The following is a 27997-nucleotide window of genomic DNA, read 5'->3' as shown; positions in this document are numbered from 1 at the left end:
CGCAAGCGATTCGTCTTCTTTTTTAGATCGTCGACGAATGTGTCCGCGTATAGAAGTGTTGTAACATAGACAAATCAATCTTTATTTTTCCAAACAAACAAAAAAACATTTTCAATTGTATATATAGTGTGAACACATTCGGGGACAATCGAAACGAAATCCAAAATAGCACAGAACAAAAAAAAATCGAATTGTAATAAAGTCTCAAGTGTATAAAAAGTCGAATTGAAGTGAACAGAAAATAAAAGTTATTGTCGAGAAGAGAGCGATGTGTGATTGGGTGTAATTTGTATGTTGTTTTTTTTCCAATGCGATTTGCCGTGAATGGTGTGTATGTGTGTGGGAATCAGAATCGATTTGAAACCAAAATACCAACATAATCGGTCATAAAATTGGCGATATCAAGTCGTGCGGGAAAAAAATCTGAATCATTTGTTGTTTTTTCCAATGGAATAGTGCTTTAAAAATCCATCAGTGCCATTTTCTACAAAATATTTTATTTGTAATAACCAGCGAATCAGCAAACGACCACAATAACAGCAGTAGCAGCAGCAGCAACAACAAGAAATTAACAAAACAAAACAAAATTTAATCAAAAAGTGAAATGGCACATACACACACACAGTGAGAGCGAGATAAAAATCCAATTTAATTTGTCGAGTGATTAAAATCAATTTCGTAGTGGCTCCATTGCGATTGACATCGTCAAGTAATCAAATTGAAGGGCACCATACTACGTATATACATAAAAAGAAGTGAAGAGAGAATTACAAAAAAAAGAAGGAAAAAAATTCAACGAGTATAATTTTTCACGGCATTCTGACGGCACCAGCAGAGAAAAAAGAAGGAAAACCATCTGCGGCGGCTACGGAAGTTGATTCAACCAAAAAGTATAGTTGCCCATTTATGGCCGATTTTCATATTTTCCATATACGCTATCCAATAATGCAGAAATAGGAAAGTATAAATAATCAGCATATACATCGGTCGACCGTCGCGCTCTCACTCTGTGGATATAACACACATACACACAGTTCAACCCGTCTCTCTCTATCATTCTTCCTCATCAACGACATCGACATTAGTTTTTCTCTCAGTGTCGCATCTGTTTTTTTTCTCTCTGTGTGTGTGTGTCGGTGAAACAACAACAACACACAGTGTTTGTGTACGTGCGTGTATACTGCGACAGCAAGTGTATTGGTGTTGTTAGCAACACGCGGAAAACTCATCGTGGTTTTTCACCAAAATATTTTCTCATCACATCAAAGAGGCATGCAATGAGAAGGACATCATGTAAGCTATTTATGGAAAATTTGCTACTCATTTGTATTTTTCTTGTGTGCTTTTATGTCCCTTTCTTCGTTTTCTGTCTCGTCCACTTCACGCCTTGGATTTTCCATTGAAACGGACGATAAGTCTATCGCAAGAACCATGAAAATCGAATAATATTCAAAAAAGTTTCACTTGAATCATCGGGTGTGCTGTGCTTGTGCTGTGTAAATGCGTTGAATGTGATGTTATTGACACATTTACGCCATGAAAAATTGAAAAGAATGTTTGCGTTTGTTACGCGAATCAAGCGATGTTTGCCTGACCATAGCGATAAAGAAAAGAAGTAGAAAAAAAACTACAAAGTACGCGATGAACGTGTACGCGCGTTTGCGTTGCTTTTAATTATGAATCAGATAAAAATTTGATGAGCAAATGCGCGGTTTTAGTTAAACTTCATTAAGGAAAAGAGCCGCGCTTTGAATGCAAACAGTGGTGTTTGCTATGTTATTTCTACGACTATTTACTCTTTCTTTAGTTCGGTTCAGTTTCTTCAAACGAATTAACTGACTGCGAGAGCTCGTGTACAGCAGCAGTCATCGTTAGAGGAGATAGACACACAGACCTTCTTTGATGATCACTCATTTTCGAGTAGTAGTTGCACGGGAATCGGAATGAGAATGGCAGCTAAATCGACGAATATAATGTGTAACGAAACAAGAGCTCGGAAACACGTAAATATGCATGCAGCAATTTATTCTTTTTTTTTCTTCTTCTTTTATTGATGTTGTATTTTTATGTGTCTATGAATTGAACAAACAAGTTAGCAACCAAATACATCATATCAAATGTTTCAAACGCGCGTCTCATCGTTCATTCTTCTGTCTGCTGCTGTTCTTCTCTCGCTCTTTAACTCTCTACTCTCGCATTTCGTACTACGTACATACACCTCACCACTACAACAGCAGCAAAACATTGACACAGACACAAACAAGACTAGCGCATTTACCATCCATGAATCATTCTACCAGTCGAACGAAACAATAATAATAATCAAGTAATAAAAGTGCCGTTTTTCATTTTCATATTCGTGTTTATGTGCATGTAGTCCAACTATTAAAATGTATGTATATATAGGATGATACCCAAATCCAGAGGTATAGTTCGTGTATGCGTATGTACATAAAGAGAAGCAGCAGCAGCGTGTACATTGAACACAAGAGGCAGACGATATGCGACACACACCGTACAATGTTACAACATATTGTTCAAACGGCAGTGTGGAACAAATAACACTAGAGAGAGAGAGAGAGAGAGAGAGAGAAAGAGCTTCTCTCTACCGAATGCATACGGTAAATAGTCTATGTGCTCTAACATATATTCAGTCTCGACAAAGACGTGAGTGCGCGCGCGAAACACCGACCGACCGACAAACACCGACCCAGCTCATCTACCAACCTACCTTCATATGGGAACAACGTTTTTAACAGTCAATAGAATCACTGTTTGCCTAACCATAATATTACCTGAGTGAGAGCTCAATGTGCATTTCAAAGCACACACAATCGATGCAATTTAGTACATTCACTCACACACTCCGCGGTCCAATCGCGCATTCCATTCAAAATTATTATGTTGTGTAGAGTGTGTTTTTTTTCTCTTTGCTGTATGCTGCATGCTGCATGCTGCTTCTGCTTCTGAAAGTGCACTTCATTATATTTAAGTTTTCTCCGGCGCGAGAATCGAAAGGAAAAATGAAACCAATGCCAGAGGCAGAGAAAAAGAGAGACAGAGACAACTTCCAAATCAATTACAGCATTTCAAATGGATGTTGCAATTTTTTTTCACTTCTTTAAACTGCTACTTGGACTTTTGACATCGTACTTGCCAACGGCGAATAGATTCCTCAGCGCGCGCGAGCAAGCGATCGCATTCACTTACTCTCGTAAAAGCGTATCACTCAATCTCTCACATCGTTTGAATGTTAACAAATGAAAGGCACACAGATGATGATGAAGCAAAGAGAATATGTGAAAAAAAAGACACAGCAACAATCTAAACGGAGTTATCACATTGAGTCTTTGAAAGACATGTCATAAACGTGTGCTTGTGTACATTCATTGGCCGTGTCGATCGAATCGAGCGTGTTATGCGCGTTTGTTATTGTTTCGAAGGAATTATCATTTTTATTTTCATGCGCCACTCGCTTCTTTCACATATATTCTTCACTCCTGTTTGTTTGCTGGCATTACTCATGTTTCCAGTCGAGTCGAGTCGACTCGAGTAGCGCTCAAGTAGAGTAGTGCTCTTGTTGTTCGAGTTGTAATGCTTTGGGGAATATAATCACCCCGTCGTATTAAAATTGAGAGCGAAACGACGTTTGCAGTCGATTATTACAATAATTGCCTTTGGTCAGTGACAGTTCATTATCTTCGTCAGAGTTCATTTGTATTTCTCAATTGTTTTGTTGTATGCCATTCTTTTTGCCTTCGTTCAACTTCTCTTTTTTTTACTTCGTCTCGCTCTCTCGACGTGTACATGAAACAATTATTATTATGATGGATTTTTCCCCGCTTCTCTCGCCACACACCAGATAATTTGTTTGTTATTTGTTGTACTTGATCTGTATTTTGTGTCAGTTCAGTTGTTGCTTAATGTCATTTGAATTTTATTTGTCGATCCCAATTTCCATGTTAAAATGGAGGATTAGAAGCATATTGCGATTATCATTATTTTCTGCTGTGTTTGTGCTTTGTTGGGTTCGATTGACGTAAGTGTACGTTTGCATGTACGTATGTAACTACACCCGCTCGATGACCATATATTTTGTATATTAAATTGTTTCGTTGTTTTTTTCCCGCTCTCTTCATTTCGTGAATGCCAAAATCCAAAACGTGTAAACACATTTTTTTTCAAGCACAAGCCAAAAACTTTGCAGGTTCTTTCAATTGTGTGTTTTTTTCTGATTTCGTTTAATATTTTTTTGTGTTCGAATTTCATGTGTGCAATTTCATGGCTCAATCAACAGCAACACCCGTTCGCGTAATGGTGCCATTCTCAGTAGAGAATTTTCGCTCACTCGTTCGCGCACAAACACACGATCAACGCTATTTAAACACGGATTCCATTTGGTTGTGGCATTCATTTAGACCCGAATGATTCCAAATGTGCGAATCATTCGCTCAATATCAAATAGACCAACACATTTCGCCTGTCGCTTCCAAAGGCCAAACTCACAAAAAAAAATAAAATTACGCATTCATCATAAACAATTTTTTTGAACGGATTAAAATTATTATCGATGTCTATTTACAATTTTTGATATGTCGTTGGTGATTCTGTTTTTTCCGTTCCAAACACCGTGTTCTATCCGCTTGACCGCTGAAATTCGTCAATGCTGCTTTTGCATTTATACAACTTCCGTCCCTTTCTTATCGAAGTCGTTTTGGCGTTGTGAGAGTGTGACGAATGGCGCTTTTTTTAGCAAACCGAGTAGGTTTTTTTCGCTTGTGCGGTGTGTGCGCTTCGTCGATCAGTCACATTCATTTATTTTTTTAATTAGGTGACTGTTCTTTGTTTTTTTATTATTTCATTCGAAAGGTGTTGAAACGGTGGAATTTATTTTTGATTTCGATTTGTTTTCATTCGGAGCCGATTCAATTTTTGAGCCGGCGCGAAGAGTAACGAGTTTCTTGTTCGGTGTGCGTATGTGTGAGCGAACGAGTGAGGTTCGCACATATTTCGATCGTGATTCGAATGTTGGTCGACAGTCTTAAATTCATAACGAATTCGAGTATACGGTGTTTTTTTTCTTCATTTCGTTCAAATATTTCGTTGCGCACGCGGAGCGTAGGAGAGAAATGTTACTTTAGACTCGATTAGTTTCGTACATGTGAAGACTGAATAAGTTAAATTAAATGTGACCAAAGCGTAAAATGTATTAGAATGTGTGTTGTCTATTATTGTTACTGTTATTATTGTTATTGTTATTCGGTATAACGTCGAACGAGTGTTGAAACCAAATATTATACATCTATTGATTTATTGACGAAAGTGAAGCCTTAAGTGGATACAGTCATTAATTTTGGTAATGGACCAATGTGTTAATTTTAATTGACAGCCCAAAGTCGGTTATGTATCTGACGAGATTAGATCTAACGGCAAACAAAAACCAATTTCGCTAACGAAACATACAAAAAAATGCTGTTTGGCAATTGGAGGGATTATTTAGATACGAATACACACACACTAACACAAACGAATTCCACGCAAATATCGATTCAGATGCAATGACATTGAACCACGCAAAAACACAAAGCACCGACTTTATTACTCGTAACAAAGGAAATTAGTCATTTCGAAAACGGAGCGAAAGAACGAGAAGTGATTTTCACAATTCTTTGTGTGTGTCTCTGAGATGTGAAAAACAAAACGGGCAGAGCACAAAAAAAAGAACGGTTCCTTGTAACGCAATGCTGCTTTTGTTCATTTCGATTTGAAAGTAAATCGAATACCGTGCATTTCTAATGTTGTTAATGAAAACATATCGAAATCAAATTAAGAACTCGTATCACTTTTTTTGCGATAGACTTTCTATAACCAAGTTGTTTCAAGTAGTGTATGTGAAGTAACGTTTTTCTATTCGGTTTTGGTTTCAATTCCTATAATTTGCCATCATGATTCAGTGGGTTGATTTTGTTCCTGAAAAATATACCATTTCCTTTGTTATTGTAAATTGAACTGCGATTAAACGCACAGAAAAAAAGACTGTTCAGCTCAAAATGCGCTTTCCGCTCAGGTTTTTTTTCTTCTTTCTTTCAATTTTTTTTTCTTTCTGTTTGATTTTGTGTGTATGGCTGTTTTTGTGGTTGCTCGTCTTCTCTCGTCTCTGTGGGTATTTGATTCTCTTTCTCTTTCACCTTCAGTTCGTCTATTTTTATCAAAGTGTATCAAGTAAACTGAATCGCAATCAATAAAAGAATTCAAGCAAAACAGAAAATAAACCACGTCAAGCGAATGAACGAACGAACGACGAACAAATGAGCGAATGAGCTTTGAACAAAGATATCGAAACTATTTTTACGTGGAGTGATGAAGAGAAATTGTGTCGTTTTTCTTTACGCACAAAATGAGCTAACATGATGATCGCAGAGAGAGGGGGAGAGAGAGAGAGAGAGAGAGAGAGACTGGCAACTCAACAAACAGACAAAGAAATATCAAAAACCACAGAACAAAAAAAATTAACAGCAAATGTCAAGCCTTTTTTATGAACAGAAAATAAAATTAATGAGTTTGCATTTTTGTTCCGAACAATTTCGAGATGAATTTAAAACAAAAGCAAATCGGACAATGTGATTGATTCCGATGACGTTTTGCACCGTCAATTTGCTTTATTGTTTTCCATTCGGCATAAAGCATGAGCTGTGTTGCACGAGCGCTCACAACATTCATTATGGATCATGTAGTAATAAAGACAAAGAGCAAGGCAAGGTAGTGTCTCCTTTTATGGCCACAACTTATTCATCACGCTTCATTTCGATGTAAATCCAAATTTAACGCAGTTAAACAGCACACGTTGTAGCCGTTGCCGTTGTCGTCGTCGTCGGCATCGTTGGCGATTGCAATCGAAACATCAAGACTGAGAAGAAACAAAAAACCGAATGAAAAACAAATTCGTCATTTGCAGACGAGATGCACTTTCAATGAAAATGCGTTCAATGTGTCTTGTATCGTGTCTGTAGAGCATTCGGATAATGTGCCAACGGTGAAATTTGAGACTCGCAAAATAGATTTGCCGTCTTTCTTTCAAAATAAGTGTGATTTTAGTCAGATTGATGTGAATTCACGTCGCAGCAAAACAACCGCATTTATTCAATGATAAATCCAATTTGTACATCTTCGACACTCTCTGAGGCTGATCGCCGCATTTACTGTCGCCAGCTTCTTTGACGTCTCTTAACCATACCGTCTTGCTTTCTGTACATGCTCTCAAACACACCAACACCACCGCCGCCGCCACCGACATCGTTCAGTTTAAATTCCACTGAATCACGGCACACGGTGTTTATTCCCCGATTTCAGTTTCAAAAGCTATTTTTATTTCTAGTTTTTTTCTCTTCTTACATTCTCTTTCTCTCTCTCTCGCTCATCATCTGAACTTTTCACACGTTTTATAATTAAAATTCGGGTCACTCATTTAAAAGCAACGTTCGCGCATACATTCTATCACTTCATGCGCACTGCTTTGGATGCGTATTTTGAATGAATCTCAACATCCAGTTCGAGAGCGAAAGAAAGAGTGAGAGACAACACAATCAAGTGTAATAACCGACGCACATTAACACCATCGTTAATGCCATTCGCACAATTACCATAGGATCATTTCGAATCAATTTCAATGCAGAAACGTTTTTTTTTCCTCTGTAATGTTTTTTTGCCCAAATTCCAAGGCAAATGTGTTTTTAGAAAGGGCACGAATAGAAATCCAAAACTACAATAGAAACAGTTAAACATATAAACGATATATTCACATTGGAAAAACCTGCCGACGAATTGGAAACAAAACTACTAACAACAATAATAAACAAACCGAGTGATTCAGTGAGGAAAAAAACACTGAAAAATGGTGCAATTTCAAAAGGAAATGTGTGTAATAAATTATTTATAGATTCCATGTAATGCGGCGAAGAATCTGCGACGTCTACATTATGTTTTATCGCAAAAGATGTATGATGACGCTACTACACTTGACGCTTCGTTCTGTTTCGTTTCTTTTTTCTATATCACCAAGACTTTCGTCAAAAATAGATGAATAGAAACCGTTTACTGTTCACATTTACCAACGCACGCACCAGTCTTCAATAGAAAGTGTGCGTATGCGAATTTTAATCGCTTCGTTTATTATTTTTTTAAAGCATATACAGTTTTTCCCTATCTAATTCAAGTGGACTCATGGTGTTTTCGTTAGCGTTCGCATAAAATGGAATTTGAAAAACTTGTTGCATTTTCTAATTCAAATGTTAATCGTATAATTGACTAATTTTGTCCACTTTCAGTATGAGCCGCAACCAAGCACAGATACCGCCATCCAAGATGGAGCACGATGCGTCTGCACTGGCAGCCGAACTGTTTGACCATTTCAGTTCGGCAACAACGATGCGACAAATACTCGGTCTGTACCATAGTATGTGTGACACAATATCACTACGGTCGGCACCGATCAACGAATTCTATCCCAAGTTGAAGTCAAAAATTCGCAGTTGGAAAGCACAAGCGTTGTGGAAAAAATTCGATGCACGTCTATCGCATAAGGTATACAATAAAGGATTGGCTTGCAGTGGTACCCGAGTACTGGTGATTGGAGCTGGACCGTGTGGCTTACGAACAGCAATAGAAGCACAATTGTTGGGCGCCAAAGTGGTGTTGATTGAAAAACGTGATCGATTCTCACGAAATAATGTCTTACATTTATGGCCTTTTTTGATCACCGATCTACGAAATTTGGGAGCAAAAAAGTTCTATGGCAAATTTTGTGCCGGTTCAATTGATCACATTTCAATCAGACAGTTGCAATGCATTCTGTTGAAAGTGGCACTGTTGCTCGGTGTCGAAGTGCACGATGGCATTTCATTTAATAAAATACTCGAACCAAAGGATGGATGCGGATGGCGAGCTGACATCAGTCCGGCCGATCATGCTGTTTCACACTATGAATTCAATGTGTTAGTCGGTGCCGATGGAAAACGAAACACACTCGAAGGCTTCAGACGCAAGGAATTTCGTGGCCGCTTGGCTATCGCTATCACAGCCAATTTTATCAATAAGAAAACATGGGCTGAAGCCAAGGTCGAGGAAATTAGCGGCGTTGCATTCATTTTCAATCAGGCATTTTTTAAAGAACTGTACGAAACCACGGGAATTGATTTAGAAAATATCGTCTACTATAAGGATGAGACGCATTATTTTGTCATGACAGCGAAAAAGCACAGTTTAATTGATAAGGGAGTGATTATTTCCGATTTTTCCGATCCGGCCGAATTACTGGCACCGGCCAATGTTAATACAGAAGCATTGCTCGCCTATGCTAGAGAAGCTGCCGATTTTTCCACTAAACATCAAATGCCACAAATGGAATTTGCTGTAAATCATTATGGAAAGCCGGATGTGGCTATGTTTGATTTTACATCGATGTTTGCCGCTGAAACATCATGTTTTGCTGTGGTCAAGAAAAATTATCGCTTGCTACAGTGTTTAGTTGGTGATAGCTTGTTGGAACCGTTCTGGCCAACGGGTTCCGGTTGTGCTCGTGGTTTTTTGTCCAGCATGGATGCTGCATATGCAATGAAACTGTGGACCAATCAACGCAATAGTATTTTGGCTGTGCTCGCACAACGCGAGAGCATTTATCGGCTACTAGCCCAAACGACACCCGAAAATTTACACCGTGATATTGGATCGTACACTTGTGATCCAGCCACACGATATCCAAATCTTAACCGAATAGCGGTCGCACCACATCAAGTAAAACATTTACTCGAGTCGGATGATCCAACGTTATTCGAACAAACATTTCTCGATTCGAATGTACTCAACGTTGTGCCGGAGACTTTGGTACGACGAAAACGACGCACAGGAGGTGAGTTATGGTTGAAAATTTGGAAAATATTGCGATTTTGGTATTTGATATCAGATTTTATAACATTTCAATCTCGAATTTTCTCTCTTCTTTCCACAGATGTGGCACCACTTTCGGCTGTTCTCTTGCGATGGATCAAATCACAGCTCAGTTCGTATGAATTTCTTACGAATTTGGAAAATGCAGCTGAATGTTTTACAAATGGCCAGGTCTTTTGCTGTTTGATAAACCGGTAATTTTCAATTTTCCCTGGCGAAAGAAAACTCTTTCGAATTCGTGTATTTTTTCAATGTTTTCTTTCTTTTTCTCCAAATAGATATCGTCCAGATTTGATAGACCTCACAAAGTTAAAAGGCCTGAATGTTGAACAGTGTAATGAGATAGCATTTTCGGTGATTGAACGTGAGATGGGTATACCGAAAGCAGTAACGGCCGCCGAGTCAGTGACACTGGTAGGAGTCGATCCAAAAGTGTGGCTCACCTACCTGGAGCAAGTGTGTGAAGTGTTTCGCGGGGAAATTCCGCATGTCAAGCATCCAAAGCTGGATCTTGAAAAACTGCGTGAAACAAAGCGTGAAGCACCAGATTTTTCGAATCTTCTGAAGTTGAAATCGCAATCGAAAGATGTTCAACGTCAAGCAGATGAACCAGATCGTGAACGACCCCGACGATCTCGTCGATTTGATACTTCTGCTGTCAGCACACCCAGAGCCACGCCAGATGCACCAAGTCGACGATCACGTAAACGGCGAAGCTACGATAAATTTGGAAACATTGTAAGTTACCCAAAAAAATTTATTTATCTTGATCCATTTTATTGAACATTCTTTTGAAACAAACAAAAAAAACAATGGCGTACGAATAGGAAGAGCGTGCCAAACGTATTGAAGAGATTGAAGCCAATCGAAATGAACGTCAAAGTAAACGACGCCTGCAACGGGCGCAACAAACACAAAACTTTTACAAAAGTTTGCATATGTTGCAAGCGGGCCAATTGTTACGCGATGAAAATATTGACGAGAATAGCCCATTCGAAGACTATTCCATTTATATGTATCGACAAAATGCACCCGAATTCAAAGATCGCGTCAAGGAACTCGAACAAAAGTTGTTACACCCCGTAAGACGATCTCTATCATATGTGTGTGATGTGTTATGCAGTTGTTGTGCTCCACTCTCGCCAAAATGCTTAATTTAACCTTGAATAATAATGCTGAATCAAACTCATGCTAAAAATACACCCATCCGTCGTGGATTAAACACTGAATTATTACTTTTTTCGTTTTGAAGATTTTGTTTTGGTTTTTGTTTTCGTTTTTCTTTTATTTCAATGAATGAAATGAATTTCAAATTTTCTAACAGAACCATCAACTAATACACAACAAATGAACAACTGAAATAATTGAATAGCTCATCTCTCGTTAGCATACTTATCGCATGATGTTGTTATAATGCAAGGCCGTTATTTTTCTTTGACTAATAAGATTGAATTTACTTTCAATGTCTAGGATCGCGAGAAAGGCATTTATTCGGCTTTGCCAAAGGGCACACCCGACGAACAATTCAATGATCGCATCAAGTCAATGGAACAACGCATCGCAGGCCGAAACCAAGTCACCAATGATAGAAAACCGAAAGATTTGCTCCGAGCCATTGGTAAAATCGAGTCAAATGATTGGAATTTGCGCCAAATCGAAAAGAAAATTGAAGATTCGAAGAAAACCGAAGTGGGCAAAAGCCGGGAAAAGGTTCCGAAGTGGAGCAAGGAACAGTTCTTACAGCGACAGAACAAGATCACTCGCCCAGATGATCAAGAAGCCGATGAACGGTTCAAGGACATCGATCAAACGATTAAGAACGCTGAAAAACAACTGAAAGATGGAGCTCTGCGGGAGCTTGGCGAACGAGGTCGCAATAAAGTCGCTTCAATCGCTGGCAATTTCATTAAGAAGGACGAAGCAAACGATAAAAGTGAAGACAAATTGCAGAAATCGGTAAGTGTTCATTTGGTCGTTATTTTCTTTTCAATTTCAATTTTTTGTCGGTCGACAGCATTTCTGAGATCCAATTAAAGTCTTTTTTCGAACACCGAATGGTTTTTAAATCATGTTTTGTTATTAAAAACAACAGATAATAAATATGTTTATTTTTTCTCAATCCCATTTCAGAGTTCGAAAACTGGTTTGGTCTTCAATTCGCAAAAAACGACCGACATTTGCCATTTCTGCAAGCAAAAGGTGTACGTAATGGAAAAATTGTCGGCTGAAAGCTTGGTTTTGCATCGAAACTGTTTGAAGTGCCACCATTGTCACACGAGCTTAAGAGTTGGCGGCTATGCCTTCGATCGTGATGATCCCGAGGGGAAATTCTATTGTACACAACATTATCGACTGCCAGCAAAGCAAATCCGTACGACTGTTCGTAAATATCCACGAGCCGAAGTCAATGAATCGGCTGCATCGAAGAATAACAGCCCATATAAAACGCCCGAAAAGTCAACGAGTCGAGCGGAAAGTTTGAAGCAAATCGACTTACTCGATCGTGGTCAAACGCCAGAACGGATTGAATTTGAGAATATTGATGCAATGTCTGATGGTGAACCATCATTCAATAATATTATTGATGAAAATGAATGGACGGATCGCAATTTTGGCACTGCCAGCGAAGAGTCTGAGTCGGACATTTCGTCCAGTGACGATTCGAACGATAGTGATTCGGATATTTACGAAGATGTGAATGGATCGCCGTTAGAAGCACAAACCCTGCAATTGGCCAATGAATGGATCGGAAAGCAACGATACACTTCAAATCAGTACAGTGAGGATGACGAATTTTACGCTTCCAGTGAAGGTATGACTCAAATTATATATACACACACAATTTTTACTATAAGATAATGCTATCTGTTCTGATTCACTCTGACTCTTTGTGTATTAAGGTGTGATAACGCAAACAATGTCAGTTTGAAAACAAAACAAATTAATCATTTATAAACAAAGTAATTGAAATGAGTCAAATTCGAAAGTAAATACGGAAAAAAACGTTGATGATTCAAATTTATTCTTTGATTGATGATGGAAACATAGAAATGCTTTGAAATTCATTTGATACGCTCCATTCCAGATGATGAAGCCGATAGTCAAACGGAAGGTGAAGAGTTGGAAAAGGCACGAGCGATTCGAATGCAAGAAGCTAAAGTGAAACCAGTGCAATATTTGCCAACGGACACTGAAACCGAGGTGCGTATTGAAGAAAAAAAGAAGCAAACCTCTCTTTCTTTGTCGTTTCAAAAGTTTGAAGCGAGATACGCAATTTATTTCAATAATTCGGTTCGTTAATTTGAATATAAATTACAATTTCAACAAAATTCTTTTTGTTCACATCCCGAAGAAAACTATGCAATTTATATTCAAATTAATTAACATGAATTAATCTTCTTTTATTTTTTCACGAGGTGGTGGGTTAATTGATGATTTCTCTTCTTTTTCTTTCATATTTTCTTTCTTCTCTATTTTACACACTTTTGTTCACATTCACCGAAAAAATAAAATAAAACAAAACCAACAAAACCGAAAAAATTGATCCGAATGAAAAATGTAGGCTGTGTCACAATTAAAGAAAATGTCAGAATTCAGTAGAGCTAAGAGTAATAGTGTAGAAAGCGATTATGTCAATCGAAATGAAATCAAGCGCATTGAAAATACCGTTGAGAAGGGATTTTCAAGTGAATTTGATAAATTGAATGAAAGTTTGTATAAGATAAATAATTTCTTAAAATTGTCAAAAGACATCGAAGACTTGAAAAAAGAGAGTTTAGTCAAGAATGATATACAACGTAAATTGTCATTGAAATCGCAATGGTTGAATTCAAACCACGGAAGTACAGCCAGTTTAAATAGTTTACCGCCTACGAATTTAAAACCAAATTGCTCAAGCCACGGTTCGACGCAATCGCTGAACAAAGGCGATGCAAAGAAGACGAATGATTTAGCAAAGAAACGCAAGAATTTTGCGAATTTCAAATCGCAGTCGGTACAAAATGTAAATGTAGAAAATGACAGGCCCGTTAGACGTAGGCTTGGCAAACGTTCAACTGGTTCGTCATTTGATGAGCTCAATTTTATAGACAAATTAAAACTGAGCGACGAAGATGTGTCACGATTGTCGCAAGAGCGTGAATTTCAAGATAAAGACGACAATGACGGCCTTTCTAAGGTTGATGCACTGAAGGGTCGATTAAGAGCACAGTCCGAGTCACTCGGTAGTTCGGTAAATTCGTCGCAACGCGATCTAAGCAAATACTTTCCGAAACGAGAAGTGAAGGCAAAACCGATGAACGTTAATAAAGGTCAAAAAGAATTGAAAGATGTGGATTTGTCAAAGTATTTTCTGCCAAGCCCAGTTCAGGGTTTGAAAAGTTTGCCATCACCCGGTCAATCGCCGAAATTACCGCGAAAACCGTTAAATTTAAAGCCGAAAGAAGAGAATAATACAACGACATTGCTGCGCACAGCAATTGATAATTTGCAAAAGTTTAAAAAGTCCGAATCCGAGGAACACTGCGATGAACCATCGTCGGCATTTCAAGCAGTTCGCGACAGTTTACAACAAGTAACCAAATCCAAGTCAGACGATCATGGTGATGAATCTTTAGTACTTCGCACAGCTCGCGATAATTTGCAAAAGATCGAACCGAAGAAAGAAGATTTTACATTGCACGATCAGCAACTTGACGGTGAGGTTAGTTTGAAAAGAGTGCCAAGAGTCAATAAATTGAATTTTGAACAGACAAACAAGTCTGAAGCTCCTTATTCGGGCTATGAAAGCATACCGCTCGGTAAGGAAACGAATGAATGTGAGAAATTATTCGATTGCATGAAATCGCCCATTGATGATATCGATGAATTGTTTGATAAAGTCGCTGCTGATGTTATACCCGAACTACCCAAGCGCAAAGTTATCGAAAAGGTGCCGTTGAAAAATCAACCACCAAAAATTATTCGCAAATTTGCCGAAAAGAAACCAATCGAAATTAAAAAGGTTGAAATTAAATCCAATTTTGCACCCGCTTCAAAATGGTGTCGAAAAGAATCGTTTCATGAATCGAATAAGCGTGAGGCTGACATTTTGAGCAAACTGTCGAGTAATTTATTGAATGAAATCAAGTTACTCGAACAGCATCTTCAATTGAACGAAGAACAAAAAGAACAAGAAAAGAAAGAACCAGAAGAGAAGAAAGTTAAGAAAGTCAAGAAAGACAAGAAGGTAACTGAACCTGAGTCTGAATTTGCGGGCACTGAAGAGGAATTGAACAATGCCATTGATGATATTCTCAATTCAGTGTCATACAAAGAAGATGTACCGCTCAGTAAACCGAAAAAGGTTACACATGTCAGCTTACCAAAGGCTTCGAAAGGCGCAAAATCAATGGTCAATCCATTTGCAAATGTTGAGATGAAAACGGCTAAAAAGGTTGAACTGCCAGCAGTGAAACCAAAAGAAGTAAAACCGAAAGAGGTTGAACCGATAGAAACAAAGCCCACAGAGGTTAAACCATCGCACAATGAATTCAAACCGGCACCAAAGAAGAATGTCACTTTACGTGCGAATGAAGAATCGCAAGATACCGTTGACTTTGCTGTCAAACCAAAGACCGCGGAACCTGTGGCAAAACCAAAGCCCGTTCAGCCTTTGGCAAAACCAAAAACAATGGAGCCACGGCCAAAACCATCTCTTGAAATCAAACCAATTTTGCAAAGAGTTCCATTAATCGATAATGAACCAGTCACATTTACCATGCGAAAACCTTCAGTTAGTGAAATTCAACCGCCTGTTCCCAAGCGTGCAGTGCCTAAATTTGAAATTATTCCAAGCACTCCGACCGTTGAAAAAGACGTGGTTTCATTTACGCTCAGAAGATCTCCAAGTCCGGTCCGTGAAATTAAATCAGTGGAATCGGTTGATAAACAAGAGGCTGAACCGATCACTGTAAATTATTCGTACCGAGCTCGTTCCAAGTCGAAGGAAAGAGATTCAAGCTTGTCGCGAGATAAGTCATTGAATAAAGACGCTAAAGTTACACAAGCCGTTGAGAAACAGGAGGCTGAAATCGATCAAAAAGATTTGGTTTCATTCACAATTCGAAAGCCTTCAATCAGTGATGTGAATCAAAAACCAATTACAAAGCAAAAGCCTGAACCACGTAAAATTGACGCGGCTCCTTCGAAAGAAAATGAATTGGTGAAAGTACGAGAAACTTCATTGAATGAAGTCTCCAAAGTTCAATTGCCTAAAAAAGAAGAGGTTGAAATTCGGAAGAATCCAACGGCCGCTCCAAATCAAAGCCCAGCGGCAGTTCGTAAAATTCAACGAACTTCATCAAGAGAAAGAGAACCGGCACCAATTCGAATTGCTTCGATCAAAGAAATGATTGAGGTTCAACCTGTTAAAAAACACCAAGAGCCGGTGATGAAAATACCGGAGATTGACAAGAAAGATTTGATGTCGTTCATGATCAAAAAGCCACTGCCAGACACTAAATCGGTTCAGAAACCTCTTGATATGCCACATCAACACATTGATAAACCGTCTAAGCCTCGTGTGAATGACGCAAGAAAGTCATTCCTTGATAATACGGACAAACCAATAAAACCGGAGCGTTCTGAGCATCGAAAAGAGCACAATGAAAATCACATTCATTTCAAACAAAACAAAGATCGCGCTCTTGATTCGAATAAAGTTCAAGTTGAGCCACCTGTTAAGCCGGCTCGCCGTCGAAAATCATCTAAATCGGACGATGAACAGCAAATAAGCATGCGTAAACAAGAACCATCACCGATTTCCGTACGAAAAGATTCATTTTCAAAGAACGATGAGCACAAAATACTCACAAACAATTTGCATAAATTAGTAAGCGAATCAGATAAGAACGAAATACCTGAACTCAGTCATATTGCACGGCTTTTAGATACGCACAAAATAGCAACCGAAAATGAGACGGCTGAAGTCAATAAACTGCCTGCATCAAAAGAACGGGTTGAAAGTTCGGCCAAACACAATAAAATTGATGATGAAAAATTCAAAGAGGTACAGTTTCGTTCGCATGATGACCGAAAGTTTGAACAAGATAAATCCGAGCATCGATGGTCTGATTATGATAATGTACCGTCGACAAATCAACGTGCCAAATTGAATAGAAATCTCTCTCGATCGTTTGATACATCTTGCGATGTGGATCGTGAATACCGTGATTATGATAATGTTATTAGTCGACGTTCCGAAGAAAGACCATCACCAGGCAAGGTATCAAGTTTAGATCGCAAGAAAAATGTAACGGACATGCTACTTGCGCGCAGCAAAAACTTGCATAACAAAAAGCAAGAGTTTATGAATGAGAAATTAGAAACCAATCCGTACATTCGACGAATGAGAGAAAAAGAGACACGATTCCGACCCGGTTATCGCGATCGTTCAATTAGCCCGTTGGCTAGCTCAAGCCATTACGACTATCCAAGCTCAACTCATTACGAATACCATCAACCGTATTCGCATTCAATTAGCCGACCGTTGCCAAGTTCGACGACAGCCGCCAATTCGCACTTATCGTACAACCCACGTTCAACAGCACCTTCGTCAAGCGGTGGCCGCAGTGTTTTGGATATGTTCAGAAATCCCACGTCAAGCAACAAAGATAGTTGCATAATATCGTAAAGACTTGACAAACAAATAAACACAATGAAGAACAGGCACAAATTGCAATTCTAGTCGCTTTCGATAGGAAAATGAGTAACAAAAAAAAACCTAATATTTTTAGATGTTCAATAATATGATGACAATTAATGTTAACTGAGAGAGTAGACTAAATGGCATTTTTTTGCGTTATTATACCCCCATATTTACTGGTTCCACACATATTTCAAGCCAATCATGTCACTTGTCAGCCTGAAATCACAGTTAGCGTTCTCTAGTTAGTTAAGCAGTTCGAATGATATTTGTTATTTTACTGTCTGTCTGTTTAGTCCTCTGTAGAGAAACAGTTCTGAAAAGTTGAATAAAATGTAGACCCACGTAACTACACACAGGAGAGTTTAGTTTTTTTTTTTGAATGAGTACACACACTATTTTAGATAAATCTTCTTTCTTCCTCAATTTTCACAAAATATTTACACTTGGCACAAGCACAATCCACCGTTCGAAAAAAAAAATCAATCGTCATTAGGTATTTCGACAGGTAATACAAAAACCACGAATTATTTGTTTTGCCTTGTCATTTTGTTCCGAAGCATTATAACTCCGTAACCGTTTAATAATAATATTTAATCTATCGATGGTTGTTTGAAAAAAAAAACGCAGGCTAAACGCAGGCACTACAGCATTATAAAACAGCTTATTAAAAACAAATCTAATGATGCCTCTTCTGCAGCAACAGGAACAGTCGTGTTTGATTTAATCCAATTGTTTTTTTTTGGAGTTTTAAATTTGGAGCGTATAATTTAGATTTAAATAATGATTAATTTTGATGGCAATTCTATTAATAATGTTGCCTTTTTCCTTTGTAACATTTTCGTTAATGTTTTTATTTTTTGTTACCTGCATGAGTGCCCGATAACGGTAAATTTCAATGGATCTAATGAGTTTTTTCAAACATTCTAGGTGCAAAGTGATTCCGACTCATCGTCAGCCGTGGAATTGAATTCAGCCACCGAAATTTCAACCGATTCCGAATTCGAACGTGATCCAGTCACGCCGCAATATTCCGAAGACAATAAGAAAGCAATCAATCGAATTCAGGTAATGATTCTAGAGCATTTATTTGACCAATTTTCCACTCCAAAAATTCACTTCTAAAACCACTTTGCCATCTTTTTCAGGTAAAACAAGGTGTCATTGACAACAGCGTACATCGAGCGGCTGTTCGAAATGCCCGAAGTGTTCAGAAGCCCAAGCACAATGTGCATTTGGAATTTGAGCCACTGGTGCGTGTCGATCCAACTGTGATACCGAATCGTGAACCATTGCAAAATCCTCGAGTTGGCGACTATTTGCTGAAGCAAACGGCAAGCACGGAGGGAATTGCATCGAAAAAGAGTCTGGAATTGAAGAAACGATATTTGTTGGGTGACACCGGTGCCAGTGGTATTATGAAATCGGATTCAATGTCAATGTTGGATTCGAAATTCAAAAATTTCCGTTCGACCATCACCGATTGCCAAAAACTATTGAATCCAGCCGTGCCAGATAAAAGTGCTGCCACAAAAGTGTCAAATAAAAATCAAATCAATGCGGAGAATATCGTTGAACCAACAGTGATTCCAAATAAACCTCAAAGCATTATTATCAAACACAACGAAGAAAAGGAAAATGTTTACGATCAAATTGTGAGCACACGCAATGAAATCAATAAAACGGAATCCTTCCACGAGCTAGCGAAACCGGCTAAAGTTGCCAGTGAAAATGAAGAAAAACCACCAATCATTTTGGCGGAGAATAAAATCCGTGATGCAACTACGAAAGTGATTGAAAACACGGAAGTGAATGCGAAAAAAGTGAACAATGGCGGCAGCGTTGAAAATAGCAAAAGTGACAATAAACGAAATTCATTCGAATATTCTGAAAAATTTAAGCACAGTGAAATAATAAGCAGTGGCCGTGACAATGCGACGGAAAAAGAGATCAGCGATTACAAGCCGGTTTATGATAGTCGTAAAGAGGGCGATAGCAATTATTTCTCGAGTTCATTATCGGCAGAAAAGCCAAAAACTGGCATTACAGTTGCGTCAAAGAAAACACAAGAAATCGAAACTGTTGAGCCAATGCTCAATATGCCGTGCATCGCTTGGGCACAATCGGCCAATCAAAAGCGACCCGATTCGGACACGTTTTCATCGAGCACAAGTAGTCCAGCGGAAATTCCGCATTTTATACTCGATTCCACGAGCCCAGACACTCAGGTAACACCCAGCGAATCAAGTGCGAACAAAGCCGATGACTTGATGCAAATGGATAGCTTGATGCTGATCGATGGCAAGTACATTGGCGATCCGGAAGATTTGAAACTCATGAAAATGCCGGAGAGTTTCACTGCGACCATCACCACAGGAGGATCAGTACCAACGACACCGACTGCCACAATTAAAACCGTTATTCATGTTCAGGCCGCCGAAAATGTTGTCGATATGAAACCAGAATCCAAAGTAGAGCCAGTGAAATCAGAGCCAAAAATTGAATCGAAAGCCGAGCCGAGAATAGAAACAAAAGTCGAACCAAGAACTTACAAATACGAACCGATTTACAAACGTCCAATTTTCCGATTCGACACAAGGAATGAGAATAAAATCGACACTCTCAAGAATATTCCATTGATTTTGCCGGATGAAAGTGAAAAGCCGCCCAAACCAACTCAATTAAATATTCCAACGGCGAATTCGGCTGTAACACCCGAGTCACCTGACTATGATAAAACACCAACCGCTTCGAATCCAGGCAATCTGTTGGATAAATCGAATCATTCCGATTCGGAAACAGAGATGACTGGCCAAGTGCTAACCGAAACTGAGCTCAGCGATTGGACAGCCGACGATGCGGTGTCAGAGAATTTTGTCGATATGGAATTTGTACAGAATTCAAACAAGGGCACAATCAAGCGTAATAAAAAGGCCAAGAAGAAAGATTCGTCGAAAGAAAAGCAAATCGGTCAAGCACCAATCGCAACAAATTTGGACTTTGACGATATGGAATTCATGGACACGGGCTCGGAAGAAAGCTACATGGAAACGTATGCAGCAACAAATAAAGCAATGTTAAATAATCGCGGCTACGTGCAATTTGTGAACACCCAACCAGAGAGTCCGGCCAATTATTACAACTACAATAAAAATGTGCAAACTAAACCGACACGCATCGAATTGGGCCGAAGTAATAGCATAAATCGATCAAATGAGTTGCATGACAATTATTTTATCGAACAGGGTGCGCTATTACTGTCCAATGAAAACGATTTAAAAACTCCGATGAACGAAAGTCCGGCAGCAATTTTACCGAAATTGCATGGTGATAGTCATGAAGTGGAAGATGATAGTCTTGTTATGATTGCATCACAAGGTGGTAATACGACGACCGAAGAAAGTGATGCACTCACCGTAGTTACCAGTCCAATGGAATCCGCTCCACGATTCGATGAATCGTCTAATTCGAATTTAAGCAATGCATCGCCGCATAAAAAATCTTCCAGCACAATTGAATCGTCCAAACATCAGAATCCGCAGCAAAATGAGCGCAAAAATTCCGATGACATCACGTACGAGGAGTACGTTCGCCAATTGCAAATGAAAATCACTCAGATCAGCAATGCACGCGATTCGATCGATATACGCAAGACAAAGCGTAAACATTCGAAAAATGAGAGCATCAATGATTCGTTATCCGGTCACCAAAATCAGCCGTCGCCGCATCATCATCAACAGCAGCAGCAGCAGCAGCAGCAACAGCAACAGCATCAACACCAACCATCCCCGAGTTCTGTGATAGATAATAATAGTAAGTCGTTAAGTATTTATGTGGGTCAATCGAATGAGACACCGACAAATGTGGTGGAAAAATTGGAAGAAATTTCCAAAGAACGAATAAAACAAAAGGATTTGATCCACGATCTGGTGATGGATAAATTGCAGAGTAAAAAATTGTCAAACGCTGAGAAACGTTTAACTCGCAGTCGCAATCGAAGCAGTGCACTGAGCATCAGTCCGAATACATCGATTTTACCGCCGGTGGCAACACCGCCGTTGACTCATTCACAATCAACCACAAGCATGAGTCCGAAATATTCGTCGTATCAGGTGGCCGAACCGGAACGTCGACATTGTTTGCCGAATCAATCGAAGGCATTGTCATTGTCGCCAACAAAAGAATTGTCAATTGTAAATCAGCTGAATCAAAGTGCTCGAAAATCCGGTCAACGACCACGCAGTGCAAATGTCGAAGAGTTCCCTGTATTTGAAACGCCAAAATTGAGCAAAACACAATCGTTTTGCGTTCATTCGACACGTGATTCGGGTGCATCAAGTTTGTCGCACAAAAACGACTATCCGTATCAATTCGTTGACAATGTGTTCAGCACACCAGTAATTCCACGACATCGAACACTTGACGAAGAACTGGCACAAACAACGGAAAAACTGCGTCAAGAGGCTCGTCTTCGTGCTCGCTTGAAATCCAATCAAGACTTGGGCCTCAGTCCCGAAGAAAAGATTGCATTGCTTCGCAAACGATACAATTTAGAGAACAACATGACTACAGCATCGGCCGTTCCATGTTCCACGTACAATGTGGCAACGCCCAACAAATCCGACGATATGAAAGTACGCGAAAAGAAAATGACCACATCAAAGAGTGTCAACGATATTTCGGCAAATAGCTCTCTAACCGAATGCAATCCGATCAGTATAAGTAGTCACCGTAAGAAGACCGAATTCACATCGAATCCAAATTTGGGCGAAGAACAAAAAGCATCGCCGAAACGCCGTCAAAAGGATCCCGAGCGCCGTAAGAGTATCATTCAAGCGGTATCCGATTTCTTCCATAAAAAACGCGACAAAGATACACCATCGTCACCGCCAAAAGAAAAATCCGAAGGAATGTTCGGACGCTTGCGTATCTCGCCGAAATCGAAATCCAAGGTACATTTACCCTCCAATACTTCGTAGAGTTTGTCGTATATATACTTGAATTATGCTCTCTCTCTATCTTGTTATTTATTTAGGCATAAAACAAAAGTTTTTCTTTTCGGAATTTCTGAGAATTATGCTTACAATTTGTTTTCCTTCTTTTTTTTCGGTTGTTGTTCTTGTTGTGAATATTTTCTTTTCTTTTCTTTATTTTCAATTTTATTTATTCTTCTTTGAACAATGTTTGTCTAATTCTAATTTCAAACTTTGACAATATTCCATCTTTTTCACAGTCATGCTTTGAATTCAGGAATTTGGGTTTTGGTGTAAGATAATCTTTGATTATATGGCCGTATATCAGTTATCTATATCGCTATGCTTTTTCCCTTCTGTTTTTTTCATCATTTAATGTATCTCGGAATTTTCCATCTTTTTTTTCTTTCTGTCGTCAATACTGTTTTGTTTTTTTTCTTCTTCTTATTTTTCTTTCCCGCTTCTAATTGTGTTGTATATCCGATTACAAATTCCTTTCAAAGAAATGTTACGCATTTTTTCATGTGTGTGTTCATTTTGCTTCTAAATTTAAATTGATTCAATGTTTCACTAATTGGATTCGTCAATTCAAAGCACATTTTATCCAATCTACACGCACTTTGTCAATTTGAATAAAAGAAAAATCGAATTTGTTTGTTGTAAACACAAATGCTTTTAGCAAAAATATTTGTAAACGAAACGGCCTTCTCATTCAATTTTCGTATGCAGAAAATTGAGTGAGCATTGCTTCCACTTATACGTAAGACATTCTTTAGTGAATTTTTTTTATTGTTTTAAACAAAGTTGCAATCTTAGGTGTGGAAAAAAAACGATGCTTCGTTACTGACGGATGTGATGATAGAGATAATTGGCAACTGATATTTAATATCTTCTTTATGCATTGCATTCTGATATAAATGGCCACTTTATGTGCAATCGCATTCCCATTATATAGGCTAAATTCCGCGCCGTCAAGCATAAAACACACTCAACGTGCAATGTTATGCAGCACAACAAGTGCTCCAGAGCCCACACTATATTTAGAATGAATAACATTTTGTATGGAATGAACATAAAACTATTTTGAGCAACGTTTCAATTTCACAAGCTGCCATTTATTACCAGCAAGAATATAAATTAACATTGATTTATTCATTTTTACTATTTAGATAGCTCATATGATATAAGTTCGGACTCGTTTTGCAATTGACTTCATTAATTTGTTCAAAAGAATTTCCAATTTTTTGGGTTGATTCAAAAGAATTTTGCCAATTCGTGTGAATCAACAGATTGCCATGTTAAGCCTCATTTACAGTTCGCCATGAAAAAACAAAATTTGCATTGATTTTTGGGTACCTAACCCGGCCATGCGAAAAAAAATATTCGGTATTTCTCACAATTTTTTTTGAAGAATACCAAATATATTTTTCGCATGGCCGGGTTATGTACCTTAAAATCAATGCAATTTTTTTTCGAATGGCGAACTGTAAATCAGGCTTTTAGCATAAAAAAAACTCATTCAGAATTTTTATTTGGGATTTGGAATTTTTAAGTTTTGTTTTATAGTTTTTACTGTCACAGAAAGAATTCTAAAGAATTTCGTCAAAATTGGTCACATAAAGAATGTCTTGCAGTTGTGCACTATCAAATAGCGAATAAATGCGATAAAGAAACTTCCTAAATTGTAAATATGTTGTAAAATATTGTTAAATATTATGGAGGTATATGGATGAAATTAACTCGTCGGGCGAATGATGAACAACGAGCTAAACCAAATCTACAACTATTTCTTTATCAATGCTTTGTTGTAAAAACTATTTCCAAAATGCGATTGTATTTCCCAATAAAATGTGTTTTTTATTCTAATTTTGTGTAATATGAATTGTTTTGATTGTAGCTTCTAGATTTGCACTGACACCACTACACACTTTTTTTCGTTTCCACACTGTTAAAGCAAACCAAATGTGAAAAAAATGTGTATCCAAATTATTTGCACCAATTGGTTGTAATTACAACACTATTTTGCTTTAAAAACAAAACCAAAAACAAATAATGTTAAGGCTAAGACAATATTTGTTGCATGTTAATTGTTACCTGGCTTGAGAATATACAGTTTATATCTGTTTTGTGTGCTTTTTTTAAAAATCAAGGTGAATATGTGTGTTTCACTTGTTTTGTTACATGTAAATATCACAAAGCAAATCAAAAGAAAAAAAAAAGTTTTGTTTTCAATCAAATTAACCAATTAATTTATCGACATTTTAACAAACAAATAAAAACCAAAAGGAGAAAATGGAATTGTCAGCGGAATTGAGCAAATCGGAGAATTGTTTAATTGCCAAAAATAAGCCGATTGATCACACAGATGGCGGCCGTGATGAACTGACACCACCACCCGTTCCACCACTGCCGGTTAATTATCAACGTTCGGACGGTTTGTATTCACGTTTTTTTTTTTGAAAATTAATTTCAATTTTTTCAATTCAGTTTTTCTTGTAAAGCCTTTTGTTTGAACCACAACGATTTTGGTTAATTTTTGATTAAATAAATAACATTTATCATTTTCTTTATTTCGGCATTTGTATTGCACGATCAAAAGATGTGTGCATTAAATACATGTGCATGCTGCCCTGAGGCCACTTCGCTTCGATACTATTTCGTTCTGAATCAAAAGTGTATATAAATTTCTTTTGGGTGATTAACTCTAAAATATAAAAATCAATTAACACATATGAACGAGATGGATTTCACATTGACTAACATTTTTGACTGTGTGTTCCAACAGATGAAAGCTACTTATCGAATGAGAATCGCGAGCAAAAGAAGCTACGTGCTCATTACAAAGCCACTCGGCAAGCGGAATTGAAGCGGTACGTTTGAAACTGAGAATTTAAAAGGAAATTCAAAGCAAAATTTCGGAAATTTTCGTTGAAAACTTCAAATTGAATTCAAAAATGTTCATATTTTTATCAATTGAAACTTGAAAATTTCAATTCAAAACCGACTTTATGAGCTAAAAAACATCAAATATTCTCTTGTTCAACAGATTGCGAATTGCTCAGGAGATTCAACGAGAGCAAGAGGAAATCGAAGTGGAATTACGTGATTTGGAGGCGCGCGGTGTCATGATCGAGAAAGAATTGCGCGGCGAAGAACAACTGCCAGATGTGTAAGTGTTTTATTCTATGTTATTTAGAATAATTTATGTGTGGTAACACGAATGGGTACTAACAGCACTGGTTTTATTAACAGGGTGGATTCAAACGAGGTGATTGGCATGAAGGATGACAAATTACTTTCGGAATTGATGGAAATTCATAGCAGAATAACACACCTAAAGTATGTTAACTAAACGATTTGCAAATAAGTTTGTAACTGATTGTGGGTGAATATTTTTTGTGTTTCCAGGAAACGCGATGGTGAATTGAGTATTCGTCAGAAGGAATTGCAATTGGAATATAGACATGCTCAATTAAAGGAGCAACTGAATGTTCGTCTGTCATGTGGAAGTGAGTGAACAAAAGTGCCTTGTGTAGAATTGAATGACTTTTTAACAATATGAACGACAATTGTGAAGAGAAAATGATTTTCTAACCAAAAAAAAACTAATAATTATTCGTTTTCCCCCCCACAAAACATAGGACTGGACAAGAGTTCATCGGATGTAGCGGCAGAGGGAGCAATTTTGAACGAAATGTTGGACATTGTTGCGAAACGAGCAGCTCTCCGAGCCAACGATTCTCAACACGGAATGAATAGCATTGAAAGTGATGTAAGTCTGGCCATTTCGTATGCATGCTGTTCACGTGACTTTCTATTCAAATGGTTGATCCCGATCATTTTATCCGTTTTCTGCATGTTTTATCTACACTATGCACACTTTTAATACCGTTTTACCTTTTTGTAGATCTTTTCGTTTTTATTTTTATCCCATTTTTATCAACTGTTTTTTTTTTTAATTTCAATTGTTGCTTTTATGCCATTATTATTTATTTTATTCCATTTTACCATGTATTTATACACTCAAAAAATTAAAGTGATGGTTGTTTTATACCTTGGAAAGTTGAGTTAATATTAAACTGTTAAAATTAGAAAGGGTGCATTTGGATCCTATTAGATTTGAGTTAATTGTGCACACGGAGCAGAGGTGAACAAGTAGTGTGGATGTTAAATGAATTGCCTAATTCACATAGGTATATTGATTTATTGATTTTTTTAATTTGCTAACCAATTAACTCCAGCAAGAATATTGTTAATTTGAATTGTATTCAATCAAAAACTAATTTTTTTGCAACTTTCGATTTAAATTTTTTTTTCGTTGAATTGCAATATTCTCAGCAAAAGTAGCAGTAACCATAGCAAGTAGTTTAAGTGTGTCTTTTGTATCATTTTGAATAATCCACACTAAATTGAAACCCAGTAGAATTTTTCCTGTAGCAAACACAACACTTTCCATTGCACAAACTTAGTTATGATTCATTCAGCCAACCAAACGCGATAGATGGTCAGCTACGGCTGACGCTCGTTATCCAGATAATTTGCGTGCGGTGAACGCATATAGAACGCTCCGCTGACATTCCGTTTTTGTAACGAGCAATCCATTCAAATTCATGATAGAATCCATGAATTCGTTTGGATACCACGTCACAAAGTCAGAAAAATTATGGATTCTATCATGAATTTGATTGATCGCACGTCACAAAAACGGAATGTCTGTGCCGGTATTCTGGAACACAATCCGCAAAAATAATGCGGAATTATTCCGAGCGATCAATCGTATTTTGGAAGGTGGTATCCAAACGTTATATATGGATTTGTCTCTTTTTCATTGATTGAACGTTTGGATACCACCTTTCAAAGTACAATTGATTGCTCGGCGGCAGCGGAGCGTTCTATATGCGTTCACCGCACGCAAATTATCTGGCTAACGAGCGTCAGCCGTAGCTGACCATATATCTCGTTTGGTTGGCTGGATTCATTTATTGTCAAATTTTAATCGTTTTTTTACGATTCGTTCAATTTACAGTTGCGACGGAATTACTGAGTGAAACCAAATATGATATCGATTCTTTCAGCATTTGTACGGAATGTCTGAGGCATCAAGTTGAATAACATGGATACAAGGTCTAAAACTAACACAATTTTTTTGCAGCCAAATGACAGAACATAATTTAGATTATCAATTAGTTTTTAAGCTTCTAAACGGGGCCGATAGTCATGTAAAACACATGAATTCTCTCGCACAATTTCATTTATTGCGGTTTTTTTTTGTTGAAAAAGAAAAATAATTGAAATCATATTGTAATTCATTTAATTTGACAGACAAACCAATTGAACAAGATTTTCATTTCCTTTTAAAATGAACAAATAAAATTCCATATTATTAGTGAAACCAAAA

The 27997-nt window shown here is 37.8% G+C and overlaps 1 protein-coding gene across 17 annotated transcripts; it reads left to right on the top strand.

Annotated features, from left to right (window-relative positions):
- On the top strand, positions 1-27997 carry LOC129566112 (F-actin-monooxygenase Mical). 17 transcript variants are annotated; one of them, XR_008687697.1, is made up of 19 exons: positions 7877-7914; positions 8325-9904; positions 10004-10136; positions 10221-10680; positions 10770-11024; positions 11413-11898; positions 12073-12754; positions 13028-13143; positions 18557-18694; positions 18775-22578; positions 22860-22892; positions 24886-25033; positions 25385-25469; positions 25646-25768; positions 25852-25938; positions 26008-26108; positions 26241-26371; positions 26692-26792; positions 27626-27997. XR_008687697.1 is itself a non-coding variant. In XM_055441702.1 (18 exons), the coding sequence occupies exons 1-18, from the start codon at positions 7892-7894 to the stop codon at positions 27641-27643; spliced, it is 8403 nt and encodes a 2800-aa protein (XP_055297677.1). In that variant the 5' UTR covers positions 7877-7891; the 3' UTR covers positions 27644-27997. The 17 variants fall into 17 exon arrangements, 13 of the variants coding, with proteins under 13 accessions (XP_055297674.1, XP_055297675.1, XP_055297686.1 ...); XR_008687699.1 differs by lacking the exon at positions 10770-11024; XR_008687698.1 differs by lacking the exon at positions 25852-25938.

The sequence above is a fragment of the Sitodiplosis mosellana genome, unplaced genomic scaffold (genome assembly GCF_009176505.1).
Source record: "Sitodiplosis mosellana isolate CC-2019 unplaced genomic scaffold, AAFC_SMos_1.0 Smas_scaffold_3, whole genome shotgun sequence".
In the NCBI taxonomy this organism is placed as follows: Eukaryota; Metazoa; Arthropoda; class Insecta; order Diptera; family Cecidomyiidae; genus Sitodiplosis; species Sitodiplosis mosellana.
Note: the sequence above shows the minus strand (reverse complement) of the source record. Positions and strands in the feature narration are given on the sequence as shown.